The sequence below is a fragment of the Mastigoproctus giganteus genome, chromosome 2 (assembly GCF_048544385.1).
Source record: "Mastigoproctus giganteus isolate SK-2022 chromosome 2, ASM4854438v1, whole genome shotgun sequence".
Classification (NCBI taxonomy): Eukaryota; Metazoa; Arthropoda; class Arachnida; order Uropygi; family Thelyphonidae; genus Mastigoproctus; species Mastigoproctus giganteus.
Window position 1 is genome coordinate 85,055,570 of NC_143576.1, and position 15,212 is coordinate 85,070,781.

The following is a 15,212-nucleotide window of genomic DNA, read 5'->3' on the forward strand; positions in this document are numbered from 1 at the left end:
GCTGAGAAAAATAAGTTTTTTTTTAATCTTACCATAAATAAAGTTTTTGTATATCGTTTTTTTCCAAGTTAAGCAATCCGCATAAGAATGGTAAGTGTAAATTCTGTTAATTTAAGGGATTTGAGATATTCAATTAAAATATTTAACATGTTATTACTTTGCCTGACTGTGTTATTACCCTATTATTATAATAAACCGTTATTAAAGGCATAGGCATTTTTGGAGAGGCTAAGAGAATGTAAGGTGTGTTTTGGTACAATAGAGAAAGGCGTCCTCAAAAGTCCAGATTTTTCTGCCCAAATGTCCTCATTATTAAGGTTAGAGAAGTGGCAGCCCTAATCATGAAGGGTTTCAGGTGTTCACTCTTATAAAAAGTGGGTGTGACGGGTGGGTTTTCTGTAGCCCATGACGGACCTTCACCTTACTGACACACAAAAAAAAAAAAAAAAAAAATTATTATTTTAAGGCCACCCAAATAATTAAATTCATCTGCCGTTCATTGTGTATTATGTCTGCAAATTGCGTGTGTTCTCTGGTCGAAAAACCCGAGTTTGCTATATACGCCTGAGACCGACTAACTCAGCCACGGAGTGAACCTTACTGACACATGGAACTTAAGATAACCTATTGAAAATGGTCTACGATTGACATCACGGTGGCCACTCAACTGTAATATTATTATTATGCAGGGTCGCTGCATACGGGTATACTAGTTGTGTGTCGCAGAAAGGTACGTAATCGATGGGATACACCATTTAGGAGTTTAATAGTTTAAAAATTATGAAATGGGAAGTCTCGTTTTTGTTTAATATAAACATTGGTATAAAAGTTTCCAGTCCATTATATTATCAATCAAAATTTATTTCCAGCTGAAAATTAATATATATATATATAAACAGAATGATAAACACTGATAAAAGGCATTGTTTTTTTATGTTGTTGTTGTAAAAAATGTCAGAACACAGTTGTAATTTTTTTTAAGTACAAAATGTATTTTGTTATATGTTCAATGATCATTATGAAATGTATTAAAAATACTGTTTGAAAAAATATATTAGTGTTTCTTTTTTTGGGGGGGGGTCTTCGATAAGACTTTGCACAAGGTACCTGATAGGCACGCGGCGTTCCTGTTATTACAGCTACATGTCTCTATTAAGACCCTCTTCTAGGTGTCCATATTAAATATTATTCCTTAGAATAATATATATTCTTTTAAAATATTCCTATAAATATTAAATATTCTTATTATATATTATTCCTTAAAATAATATATATTCTTTTTAAATATTCCTATAAATATTAAATATTGTTATTAAATATTATTCCTTAGAATAATATATATTCTTTTTAAATATTCTTATTAAATATTATTCCTCAGAATAATATTTAATAATAGATATTACTCTACAATAAAGAGGTGAACATTTCTGTGACACAAAGTTTTTATAATAATTCGTGTTTTTGCTGTCACTTGTTTTAATCAGTTTTCAAAGTTAGTTTTGGATGTTAGTGTTTAATTTAATAGTTTGGCTTACAAATGAATTTCATTTATTTATCATATTAGATGAAGTTAAGGAACGAATAAATTATAAAGGGTTTAGAAAGAGGGTTAGACTTTCTTTAGATAATATCAGGAAAGGAGTAAGCTGTTATTATAAAGTTTTACGTGGAGTGGTTATTGAGAGATCGCGTGAGATCTCTCTATCAAGATTGCGTGAGATATTTGTGATTATATATTAGAATATATTGTTCGTTCATACCGCTCGCAAGACGCGCGATAGCAATTAGCTTTCATGAACTTTTATATAAAAGTAATTTAAGTCAGAGAATAGGGAATAAATTTATGCCCCATTTGTTCATTATTTTGATGAAAAAAAACATACTGAAAATCATGACTAAGAAAAATTACTGTTTACGTTTAGTTTATAGTTTAACACAATTTGATAATATTATGGTTCAGAAATTATTGTACTTGATTTCGATTTTACTTCATAGATGGCAGCACACATTTCTTTCGGTTCTTTTGATTGGTTGTAAAAGTCAGTTGTCTAAGTAAGTGGTCTATATGAAATACCTGAATAGAACACATTGAGGTAACACAACTTGAAAGGGTCAGCCAACTTTGTTTTGTTTAGGTGCTTGTAATACCTGCGGCAAATACAGTTTGCAGAAATTCAAGTAAGTATTTACTTCTGGAGGCGCGAAGTGGATGTAAAGGCTGGCAGCTGCCAATTGACTATAAGCGCGGTTGCTAAATGAAACTTTAAGTGTTTGTCATCAACTGGGACGCCGAATGTCTGTTGTCGACTAAAAAGTTTCGTGACCTGAGCTGATTTTTTACCACAATATCGAGGATAAACAATGGTGAAAATTCCGTTATAATGCCATATAGTTGATTGGCCAAATAACTTGCCATTTTAGAGCTTCCTTGAAAGTGAATCTGCAAGATGGGATGCTTTGGGAAGAAAACGAGAAATCACCACTGCAAGATCGTACTCTTGGATGAAACAGAATTAATTCAAGAAATTCAGGTAAATTAATAATTTATCTTTTGCGAAAGTGATTTTTTAATGGTAACCTTTAAAGTAGGGATAAAGTTGTAAACGCCGTAAATATGTTAACTTTATTATATTGTATGCCGCGATTAATACTGTTTTATTTATATTGTTTTGCGCCAAATGTAATGTTTCTCTCTGGTTTAATATGAATTGTACCCAATGTAACAGGAGGTGATGCCACAGGTTTTCGCAATAGTAAAGCAATGAAATCAAAATTCTTGATATAAATATATTTTCGAAATACTAAACTTTCCTAATATTGTAATTATGGTCATATACCTTAAAGGGTTAGGAACAGTGAGGGTATTATATACAGTTTTGCAATGTAAATTATGAATTAATGATTATTAAACTGGTCATATACTTTAAAGGGTTTTGAACAGCGAAGGAATTATTCATATACAGTTTTGTAATGTAAATTATGAATTGGTGATTATTAAATTGTTAATTACGAAATGTTGCCGAATTCAACTTTTCAGTACGTGATATGTAGTGATGCACAAACTAGAGAATAGAGAAATTTAATTCCTTACGAGTTATTTTGTTTGAAGCTTGTTATAAGTGGTACACTATATTTGGTGTCTCTCTCTCCCGCCACCTTTTAATTACAGTAATTATTTTACAGGACTGCCGTTCATATAGGTCAACTAGGCTGCCACCTAGGGCGCCTAGTCCACTTATATGGACGGGCAGCTCCTGCAAAAAAGCATTACTTTTAATTTATCCAAGGGATTTAGGGAGGGGGCACCGATTTCTTAGTTCGCCTAGGGCGCCAGTTGCTGACAGCCAGTCTAGAACCGCCTCTATTTTAGTGCGCATCACAGATTAAGTTCTCAGTTACGATCTGACGTATAATGCCAGTTAATTAGATTAATCATAATTATGATATTGCATAAATTTTAACCTATGAAATTTATCGATTACAGTGTTTCTTATATTTTCTTTTTATTAAATAAAGTAGCTTAAAAGCCATCATAAAATGACATGGAAAATACTGTAAATGGACAAAAAGAAATTTTTTTTTTTTTTTTTAATACTGTGCAAACCATAGTGTTTATTTGAAGTAGTGCAATATTCAGGCGCTCAGTGTAAGAAGTGGAACTTATATGCCATTGCAGAAAAAAAAAGTTATTTTTCTTTCTTTCTAATACAGTGCTACTATCACCGACGCATAAAGCCTTTGTGCGTCGGTTATAAGCAAGCTATAAAAGACATCTTGTTACTACTGGCAAACTGTAAAAATGAATGAACTTTATTGCATTAGCAGTGGCAAATGATGAAAAAAAGAAAACTTATACAGCATCAGCAAAAAAAAAAAAAAAAAGAGACCACCTTCCATTTTACCTATTCATTCCTTCCAATAGTTTGTCTAGTTCTTCCTTGAATGTATTTAAATTGTCAACTTTCACAACCACAACAGGTGGAAGTTTGTTCCAGCATTCTAATGTATGCAGTTATATATTGCTAAAATACAAAATTAAAATAATAAAATATAAAAGTGATAAAACATGAGCGTAAAGAATAAATTAAAAACGATAAAACAAACTTGGATTAAAAGCGATAAAACAATATACTGCCCTTCCCGAGCCTTTGTCAACTATTAACCAAGTTGAATTTTGGTATAAGTCTGAAATCTCGTCCATTAAAACTGACTGCAGTACTGTATAATTATGAAGCCCGAAATATCAAGATATTTCACCTTTTTTTTGGGCTCTTACCCCTCTGATACCATAAAATCCTAGTATTTAACAGTTCGAATTGATAGAAGCCGTTTGATAATTGCATTTCTTTTTCATTATCACTGAAGTATAGTATGTACTGTATATTAGATGCTCAGAATATACTTAATTTGTTACCCAGGCAACACTTTGCAGCGATAGGAGGATATATGGGATAGGAGATGTATAGATGATAATATATTCCCCCCATATCTTTGTTTAAAAATCGAAGCAGGAAATTATTATTGCTTGCGTTTACGCACTGTCCAATTATCATTTCTGATTTTTAAACATGGGCATAGGGTAACAGTGCGAAAAGATGATGAGTTGATTTGCCGATTTTTAATCTGCTGTCTCCGCAAAGTTGCCTCCGTTACATATTCACTATGTTGCCATTATAGTGAATATATTACCTGGACAACCTTGTGGGATAGCAGAGAGGTCGCCGTAGCCAAGTGGCACTTGTTTGAGTGATCGCATTTTGGAGTATGAATAGAAAAAAATATTTTTAGTTAATAATCCCTTGCCCTTGTTTAAAAATCGAAAAACTAAATTGAACCATTGATGTGGAACATTTTTTGATATTTTCGGGCTTAAACTCTAGGATTTAGCGGATTACAGGTTTTTACAAACATGTAAATATATGTGTGTAGTTTTTTTTTTTCTTTTTTTCTTTTTCATGAGTTGTACTGTTGCGTGCTACCACGTGTTTTTTGTGGTATATTGATTGCCGTCTTCCTAATACTGTAGTTGATAAAGGGGCACTTCGTTCTTGAAACTACTATTGTGGTATCTTGTTTTGTCGCTTTTAATTTGTTCTTTACGCTTATGTATCACCTTTATATATTTTTTTTTATTTTAACTATATATTTTATTTGTAATAAAGTGAATTTTCGCACTTTGTCGGTAGTGGAAATATTTCTTATAAAAAGCTTTTGTTTTTTCAATGGGGAAAGATTTTACCTGGACATTTTATTTTTAATTATATAGTCGACGCATTTAGTTAAACTGTGTAAGATATTGAATTGTAGGTTCTGTGATGAGCAATCGTTTGGTTCTCATACCAACCCATATCAATACGAAGATGGTGTTTGCGCTTTTTTATTTCAGTGAAACAAATTTATTTTTTCTCCAAGAAAGGTGTGAATGGGCCTAAAGTTCGAACCTTCGGACGCTGTTTGGTCTTTATTGCCTGCCATGGTCGTCAACATTGCGAGGTAGGAGCTGAAGTGTCTATAGCTCTTACTTATGATCGAAATATATATTTTTTAATGCTACGTGCAGTAATGTAACTAGAAAAAGTGGGCTCCAATGCAAAGTTTAGTGTGGCCCCCTGAAAAATATTTACAATAGTAATATTATGCTCAATAATAATGACCCCAATAAATGGGCTCCTATTTGACTTTGGCCCCGCAGTCACAAATCCTTAAAAATTGCCCTGGAAGCAGCAGCTATGCTAACACAATTTCACTGCAATTTCGCTTGTGCTGTTCAGCTAGCTAACTACAAACATGCTTCGTATGAAAAAAATTATTGCTCGTAGATATAGTAAATTTTATCATAAACATAACTAAAAAACTTACATTTTTACTTAATTAATTTTTTTTCTGTTTCGGGCGTGGGCCCCAGTGCACCGCATTGGCATAGTTACTCCACAGGCTACGTGATGATTAAAGCTCAATGTTTTCTGAACACTGCATTAGTACTCCTTCTCCAGTTCTCCCAGTCACCCTTAGAAAATCCTGACTCCCTGGAACACTGCTTAGCCCCCTTTCCCTTGGAAATTCCTATGACCGTCGCTTGTGTTACTTTTAAAATAATAAATTCGAATCTGTAAGTGTAAATTGAGGGGACTGTTTGCATAGCATTAGTAGAGGCATATGACGCAAAAAAGCAAGCTTATATAGCATCAGCCAAAAAAACAACAACAACAAAAAAAACCCCTCCCCATTTCACCCATCCATTAACTCCAAATGTTTGTCTAGTTCTGCCTTGAATTTCTTTAAACTGTCAACTTCTACAGTGACAAGATGCAAATAGATGAAGAATTTAATGGAAAATGGTTTATTTTTAATAAGTGAATAGATAAGGAACTGGTGTAGATCTTGTAAATTATAGTTGACATCAATTTGGCTATTAGTTTCAGTTATTTAATGAATTAAAAGAATATGAAGGTTTTTTTTTTTTCAGTATATTAAAAAATGAACTGAGTAACTTTATTATACAAGTACAGTACTTAAAAAAAAGAAGCTGAACAGTGATTACCTGCCATGGTCAGGTAATCACTGTTCTAATTAAACATGGACTAATTAGAAGTCTTTCTGCTAATTAGCAGAAAGACTTCTTGCTTTGAGGTTATAAAATAAATAGTAATATAAAATAGTAATATAAAATAAATAGTACTATTTATTTTATATTACTATTTTATATTACTATTTATTAAATAGTAATATAGTAAAATTAATATGGTTGATCTGTCAACCCGCACTGGACCAGCTTGGCAGATTACGGTCCGCTTCCCTCAACACGAATTGTTGAGGCTTCCATTCTGCATTGGATTGATGCTTTTTTTTTTTTTTTTTTTACTATAACAAATATTATTTTCTTGCCAACATTTGTCCCGTATCGGACGGCCTATGTAGATCTTTCAAATTAAAGCATCAGTATTCATGATTAAAAATTAGTGGCGGGCGTCGACAATCAGCAAGCTTCAATTAAAAATTATTCATTTGGCAAGTACAGGTACGTTTGTTTGTGTCATTAAGTTTCGTTTCATCGCTAGTTGCGGGAAAATCAACCATTTCGTGCGTCGAGAAAGTGAAGGAAAACACAAGTATGTCACCTGTCTCTTTATAAGGATGATCTATAAAGCCTTTGCTCTGCAGAAAGGTTATTCAGGAGGCAAAAAAAAAAAAAAAAAAAAAACCTCTGAATGATAAAGAAACATTCAGTTTAAAGTGGTATCGAATTTCTTCGAAACTGGAATGTGAGAACCCCCAACGATGGAACAGATAAATTTTTAAGGTGGGGAGCACCTTAAAAGCTTGCCTTTTTTTTTTTTTTTTTAATTTTGATGATTAAACAAGTTAGTTATTATACGTAGTTCATTACATTTCAGGTGCGTTAGCAACTAGTAATAATTTATGATATATATATATATATATACAATATATATAAAAGGGCAAAAAAACAACAAATTTTATGTACGAAGAAACCGTACCGTTTCTGCGCATCTCCCATATTTACGTTGAGTCCTCTAGTCAGCGCACGATAAAAAAACAATATCCCGTGCTCCAATTACAGTATATATATAGTACATATATGGATATCTTATATGATATGTGTGAAAAAAAAAAAAAGAAAGAATAGCTGCCTCATTTCTGTTTGTCTGATATTAATGAAATTTGGAAAACCTTAATAAATCTCTCCAAATGAGTCAAATATTGGCCCTATTTTAATGAAATTTAAAAATGCCCGACAAATTTTTCTAAAAGAGCAAAATATAAAATTTTATCAAAATCTGACTGTCAGGAGTTGAGTTATTACATGCGGACGGATGTACATGGTGACGACAAAAGACGCATTATGCATATACAGGGTGTCTCTAAACTATTGGTACAAACGTTTAGGGGAGGTAGGTAACATCTAAAGGAAAGTGAATCGCATAGGAACCCATAACCGGAAATGTCACGGGAAAGTAGTAGCAGAGGCACAAGAAGCAGAAATGACACAAGACAGTAATTAGTGGTAAACATTTATTTCACATAATATTAACAATGGAGTACGAGATGGATGCATTTCATGATGTTACAACAGATGCTTGAAGGTTCCACCATGAGACCCGATGCATGCGTGACACCGACGCAGCATGGATTGGCGGACACGGTCGAACACACCTGGAGCAGTAGCAGCAGCGCAGACGAGTCTTGCCACGAGATGCATTTCCGTCTCCACAGGCGATTCATACACGATAGATTTGAGGGCCCCCCACAGAAAGAAATCAAAGCTCGATAAATCAGGTGAGCGTGGGGGCCAGGCAACGGGTCCACCACGGCCAATCCATCGACGCCCAAAACGCCTGTTCAAATGGTCACGAACACACCTTCCATAATGGGCAGGCGCCCCGTCATGTTGAAACCAAATGTTGCGTCTCACATTTGCTGGAACATCGTCAGGTAACCCTGGTAGAACTTGTTTAAGAAAGATCCGATATTTAGCGGAGTTCATGCGGGATGGTAACAGTATGGGCCAACTAAGCAGTCACCGACCATACCTGCCCACACATTTATTGCGAAGCGATGTTGTGCCGCATGGGGGCGCACACCGTGTGGGTTGTCGTGAGCCCACACATGAGCATTGTGTTGATTGAATAAGCCTCATCCGTGACCAAAACATAGGCTGGAAAATTCGAGTCTTGAACACTTTCTTGGAGAAACCACTGCGCAAAAGCCACACGTGCAGGATGATCTTGGGGGAGCAGTAACTAACCATTTGGAGATGAAAGGGGTGTAAGGAATCGTCGTGCCAGACACGCTGTACACTGCAACGAGACACTCCTAAGGCAGAGGCAACGGCACGTGTGTTGGTAGTAGGATTCTTCTGGACGGCATTCAACACTTCCTTCCATAACGTAGTCTGCCCACTCTACTCCTATTACCTCTAAATGACCTATAATCGCACACATTTTGATGCACACGCGCAAACAAACGGTGGTACATGTCTGTCTGGGAAGCGTTCTCCATAAATTCGTTGAGCGGCTTGTCCATTGCCCTCTGCTAATCGCATGTCTGCCAGCTCACAGTTCGTATATCGATGCATGCTCTTCGTGCGGCGACTACTGCTTGAATAAGTAAACCAGAAATTTTCCCTCTCGCGAACTGATGAACAGCGCCGTGTACCGACTTACGGTGACGTTTCCGGTTATGGTTTCGTATGCGATTCACATTCCTTTAGATGTTACCTACCTCCCCTAAACGTTTGTACCAATATTTTTGAGACACCCTGTATATTAATCCGCCTAAAAAAGCTTTTTCGCCTTCTTTTTGCTCACGATTAATTTCAAAGCCTATTGACCTTACTTGCAAAAATTCGCTATTCAGTATTTCTCTCCAATAGTTCCGAAATAGTCATAAGATTTGAGGAAAGTTGGAAAATGTTTCCTATAAGAACATTTTGTGGATTTTTTTGTTTTTTTTGTTTTTTGGAAAATTCATAATTGTATTTCTTATTTCTTGGCAATCATAGTGGTTGTTGAGAGATTATAGCTTCCTATAAAACAACAAGGCTGACACGCAAGAAAATTACAGGAAACTGTAAAATCTGATAGTTTACAATCCGGAATTATTTGAAATTCGGTTAACATTGTACAATTAGTTAGTTTATGTGCGCAGGCGCGTTAGCAAATAGTAATAATTTATGATTTATATTAAAAAAGAAAGAAAAGAAGCAACATATTTTACGTTCGGTTTCTGCGCATCCTCCATATTCCCATTCAGTCCTCTAATCAGCGCACGATAAAAAAACAATATCCTGCATAACAATAAAAAATAAATAAATAATAACTGCCGGATTTTTATTGGTCCGATTTTAATGAAATTTGGGAAAGCACGAAACATCTTTCTAAAAGATTTAAATATAAAATTTTATGAAAATCCATCTACTGGTAGTCGAGTTAGTACATGCAGAAGGGCGGATGGATAAAGAAAGAATAATTGTAAGATTTCTATTCGTTCTAGTTTAATGAAATTTGGGATGGCTTTACAGATCTTTTGAAAACGCCCAAATGTGAAATTTTATGAAAATCTGACCACTGGAGATTGAGTTGTGACGTGCAGACGGACGGACATGATGAATACAATAGGCTCATTGTGCATCTATTCTAACGCTCCTAAAAAATCAGCATTTTGAAAATTTGAAATATTATCCAGAAAGCAGTCCGGCACTCGTATCATTGATCGTATTTGTAATTTAAAAATCTATGCCAAAGAGAGAGAGAAAAAAAAAAAAGACATTTCTCTCTATTATTGCTTATTCCGTGAAGTTGCAACTTTACGGAATTGCAGTCTTTATCTCTTCCATAAACAGCGACTTACGGATACACAAACAATAAATTTTATTCCACACAGACACACACAAAAGCAATTTTTTTTGCTGCAATTATACATATTTAGGAATCGAAATGGAAAGTTTACGAAACGGAGCGCTCGTCTAAACTGTCTATTTCATCAAGTACAGTATGTACGTGGCGACTTCTACCGATGTGTGACAAACAGGGACAGCATTCCACTAAGCTCCGCTCCTAGCGTCGAACTAGTCATACGTCAGCTGCATGGCAAGTTTTAATGTCGGCAAAAATGAAACTTAGCCATCTTTGTTATTACGTCTAAAAGATTAATTGAATTTCACCACTTTGCATTATTAAAACAAAAAAGTCACGGGCCTTAGCATATTACACATGATATGTCGTTGTCTTCACCATGCCCGTCCATCCGCATGTAATAATTTGACTTCCAGTGGATGAATTTGCATAAAATAAAATTATTATTATTAGCCATGATATCTAGCTCAGGACCCTGGGTGTGCCAAGCCCATACTCACCAGATGTGAGCCCCTGGGGTTATATTTGGCTTTTTCATACTATTACCTAGTTCATTATATAATTTTATTGGTCTTAATAAAAGATCCCCTACTGATATCAGATGTCAAGTGGATCAGTTAAATTATTAGATGTTATTTAACTCCATCCACACAATTAATGCAGCTTCCAGTTAACTTTTTCCATGATGACAATTTCTTTTTGAATTTTTCTAACTCTTCCTTTGGTTTTTTCCATTAGAGAACATTGTTTTTTTTTTAATTAAAATTAATAAAAAATCATTTTTTGGTCAATAGTATCTCAGAATTGTTTATGAAATTTAGCAGTAATATCTATAGAAAATGAAATATGTGATGACTTAATCTGCACAGGATTTTTAGATAATTTTCATTACCAAAGCCAGAAAAATGAGCATTCTTTATATTCTAGGTGGTAGATGACTCTCATCAACCGGTGAAATACCACCACTTTGCTTATTGGAGGCTTGAAGTGGTGGAACCCATGTTTAGTCTCTAGAGCTAACTTCCGGTCAAAACTTCCCTATCTCTTCCATCATGCAGTATGATTGATGACTTTTGAGGTTATGATGAACGTCATGGCGAGATACAATATTCCTTACATTTCGAGGGTACAGCTCTAAAACGGTGTTCGCAGGCCAGCCGCTAGTTAGTACACCGGACTGAACCTATTGGTAACTCTCTAGGAAGCTTCCGGATCAGCTAGTGTATAATCTTGCTACCTCTATTCTGCCAGATAGTGACTGGAGGGAGTCCGAGTAGTGTGTATGCGGGGATCATTGTCGAGGCCACGTTATGTCAAGGATCTGGGTATATTCTTACCACATGTACGCCATATCCAAAAATTTCATTACTTCATACAGCATGTCCCACCTACTTTTTCTTACTATTGAATACACCATGAATTGTCAAACTAATAGAGCAAGCTTATCTGCGAAAAGATCTAAACCTCCCAAGGACTTCCTAATTCATTTCACAAATATACGTTGTCTCAATTATAATCTCAATGATGTCCATTTCCACTTGCAGTCTGCCAAACCCCATGTACTTTTTCTGACAGAATCTCAGTTATCGGTTGATTCTTCTACTGCTCATCTCAGATGCCCAAATTATTCGCTGTATGATTCCTTTTGCCTCAAAGGTGGTACTTGTGCATATGTCCATTCTGATATTCCCTGTCAGAGACTTAGCAATTTGGAATCTCCTCTCTTTCATCTTCTCTACCTTAAAATCTCTCTACCTCATTGTGTCAAATTCATCTGTTGTCTCTACCGTTCTCCCAACTCCACTAATCACTTGGAGCTCTTTGACTTCCTCTCTTTGCAACTTGACTTTCTCCAGTCCAACTTTCCTAACAGTGAAGTAATTTTCCTTGGTGATTTTAATGTTCACAACTCCAGCTGGCTTCCGTTTTCTAGTTACACCGACCCAGCATGTCGAGATGCTGAGGCTTTTGCAATTACTAATGACCTAGCACAGATTGTTCATTTACCTACAAGAATACTGGACAATCCTAATCATACAGCCAATACGCTTGATCTTTTTCTAACAAACAACCCCTTCTAAGTACAAGGTCGAAGTGAGAGGTCCTTTAGGCACTTCAGATCACAACTTGGTGATTGTCTCTTCTCCAATGGAACCTTTATCTCATGGCTATTCCCAACCACGTGTTTTGTGGCATTACAAGAATGCAAAATGGGATGATCTGTGAGACTTCTTTTCTTCTTTTCCTTGGTAGGATTACTGTTTCAAAACTTCTGATGTCAATGTTTGCTCAGATCGTGTCAGTGAAATTATTCTTGCAGGAATGGAATCCCTTATCCCATACTCCACTTTAAAATCTCGTCCTTTATCTAAACCTTGGTTTTCCAATAAATGTGCTAAGGCTGTCCAAGAGAAGAATGTTGCATATCGTAATTGGCTTGTTTCTAATTCTTCAGTTTCATTTTCTGCCTACACCAAAGCTCGCAACAGTTGTAAAGCAGTTATTAATCATTCCAAACTAGAGTTTGAACAGGCTAAGAGTAGAAAACTTGCTTCTTGCCAAAGCTATTGGCCGCAACTTTTGCCCATCTTTGCTCCCACCTCTGTCCAAACCAGATGGTTCTGTTGCCACTTCAGCCAAGGATAAAGCTGACCTGCTAGCATCCCATTTTTCTTCCAGGTCATGTATTAATGATCTTGGTAAAACACCTCCCACCATTCCCAACACGCTCCATTCAATGCCTCCTGTGGTCTTCCGTCCAAAGGATATCAGAAGGATTTTGATGAATCTTTATGCTAAGAAAGCTCCAGGTCCTGATGGTATTTCTCCACTTGTTCTCAAAACCTGTGCTCCTGAACTTACTCCTATTCTTTGCCGCCTTTTTTCACTTTCTTATTCCAAAGGTATTTTTCCTTCTGCTTGGAAATTTGCTCATATCCAGCCAGTTCCTAAAAAGGATGACAAATCCCTCCCATCCAATTATCGTCCCATTGCAATTACTTCTACTCTTTCTAAAGTAATGGAGAAATCAATTAACCACCAACTCTTAAACTACCTAGAAACCTTCCGTCTGATCAACCATCACCAGTATGGATTCCGTCAGTGTCGATCCACTGGAGATATTCTGGCTTATGTTACCCATTTATGGACTAATTCAATGGAAAGGTTTGGTGAAACACAAGTAGTTGCTCTTGACATCTCAAAGGCTTTTGATCGTGTTTGGCATAAAGGTCTTCTAAACAAGCTTCCATCTTATGGTTTGCCAACTGTTTTTAGTAATTGGTTATCCAGTTTTCTCCCTGATTGCTCACTGAGGGTGATGGTAGATGGCTCTCTGTCTTCTAACTTCTCCACTAATGCTGGTGTCCCCCAAGGTTCAGTTGTTTCCCCCACTCTTTTCCTCTTGTATATTAATGACCTTCTTCCATTGACTGGAAATCCTATCCATAGTTTTGCCGATGATAGCACATTGCATTCAACTTTCCATTTTGAGAAACCTTGTCCTGCACAATCAGCTTCAACTTCTCGAAAATCTGCTACCAATTCCTTAAATGCCGGTCTTCAGGTAATTCTCCAGTGGGGCAAAGACAACTTAGTTGATTTCAACCCTTCTAAAACTCAGTCTTGTCTTATATCTCGCAAAAAGGATTCTTCTGCTCCCATGCTTATCTTTAGTGACAGTCCGATTTCTAGGCAAAATGATATATCTCTTTTGGGGATTACCCTGACTTCTAATCTCTCTTGGCAGAAGCACATTACAAATATTGCTTCCTCTGCATCTAAAAAACTTGGTTTTCTCTTTCGCTCTCGGCGTTACTTTTCTCCCAAACAGCTGCTCACTCTGTATAAATCGCAAATCCGCCCTGCCATGGAATATTGTTCCCACATCTGGGGTGGTGCTCCCAAAACCTCTCTCAGGCTTCTTGATTCCATTCAGAAGAGGGCAGTTAGGTTAATTAATGATTCATCTCTAACAGAGTCTCTCCACTCGCTTTCTCATAGACGTACTGTTTCTGCTGCATGCCTCTTCTACAGATACTTCCATGGGCACTGTTCTTCTGAATTGGCTTCTATAATTCCTGCTCTCTCTTTCAAAACAGTCCGAACACGTGCCGCCACTAGCCAACATCCATTTACTGTCCAACTTCAAACCCACAGAACCAACTTTTCATCTTCCTCATTTATTCATTCAACTGCCGTTTTCTGGAACAACCTTCCTTCATACGTATTTCCTGAAAATTACAATCTACCGAAGTTCAAGTCCAATGTCAACAAATATCTTTTTTCATCTTCTTAACCTCAAACCCAAGCACGGTACTAAGTACTATAGGTTCTAATACCTCTCGTGTTTGGGGTTCACATAAAAAAAAAAAAAAAAATTTAGTTAAAATAGTGTTTGCCATTATTAGTATGATTTACTGTTACTTTCTTATCCAAATATATTATTTATATAATAAATATATTTATTTTATAAGAAATAGTCATTGTATTTTTTCATTATTATGTTGTATATTTTTATATATGTATATATTTAAGTACATTTTTATGTAATTAGTGTTTTCCATCATAAATTATAACTGTAACATAATAATGTACATTTACTTAAATAAGTATTGGTAATTTACCAGAGTTTTGAACTGTTGGATTAGGTAGATTTAAAAATTCACAAAGGAAAGGGATGGAAAAACTTATTTTGTACTGAGATGCAGGAATATTTTGGCATGGAACTGCATATTTAAAGAAAAGCATGTATGATTATGAAGGTGGTAATATGCCTTTACATTCTTAAACAGTATGTCCATCTTTGGATAATGCCAGGGGTGGATTTGGCCACCTGGA

General features: G+C 35.7%; 1 protein-coding gene across 1 annotated transcript in view; it reads left to right on the top strand.

Annotated features, from left to right (window-relative positions):
• Positions 1 to 2,173: 2,173 nt before the first annotated feature.
• Positions 2,174 to 15,212, top strand: part of LOC150089384 (band 4.1-like protein 4) — a 582,252-nt gene continuing 569,213 nt past the window's right edge. The window contains exon 1 of the mRNA XM_090389965.1: positions 2,174 to 2,531. Within this exon, the coding sequence (XP_090246091.1) occupies positions 2,448 to 2,531 (84 nt within the window). The 5' untranslated portion in view covers positions 2,174 to 2,447. The remainder of the gene's footprint in view (positions 2,532 to 15,212) is intronic.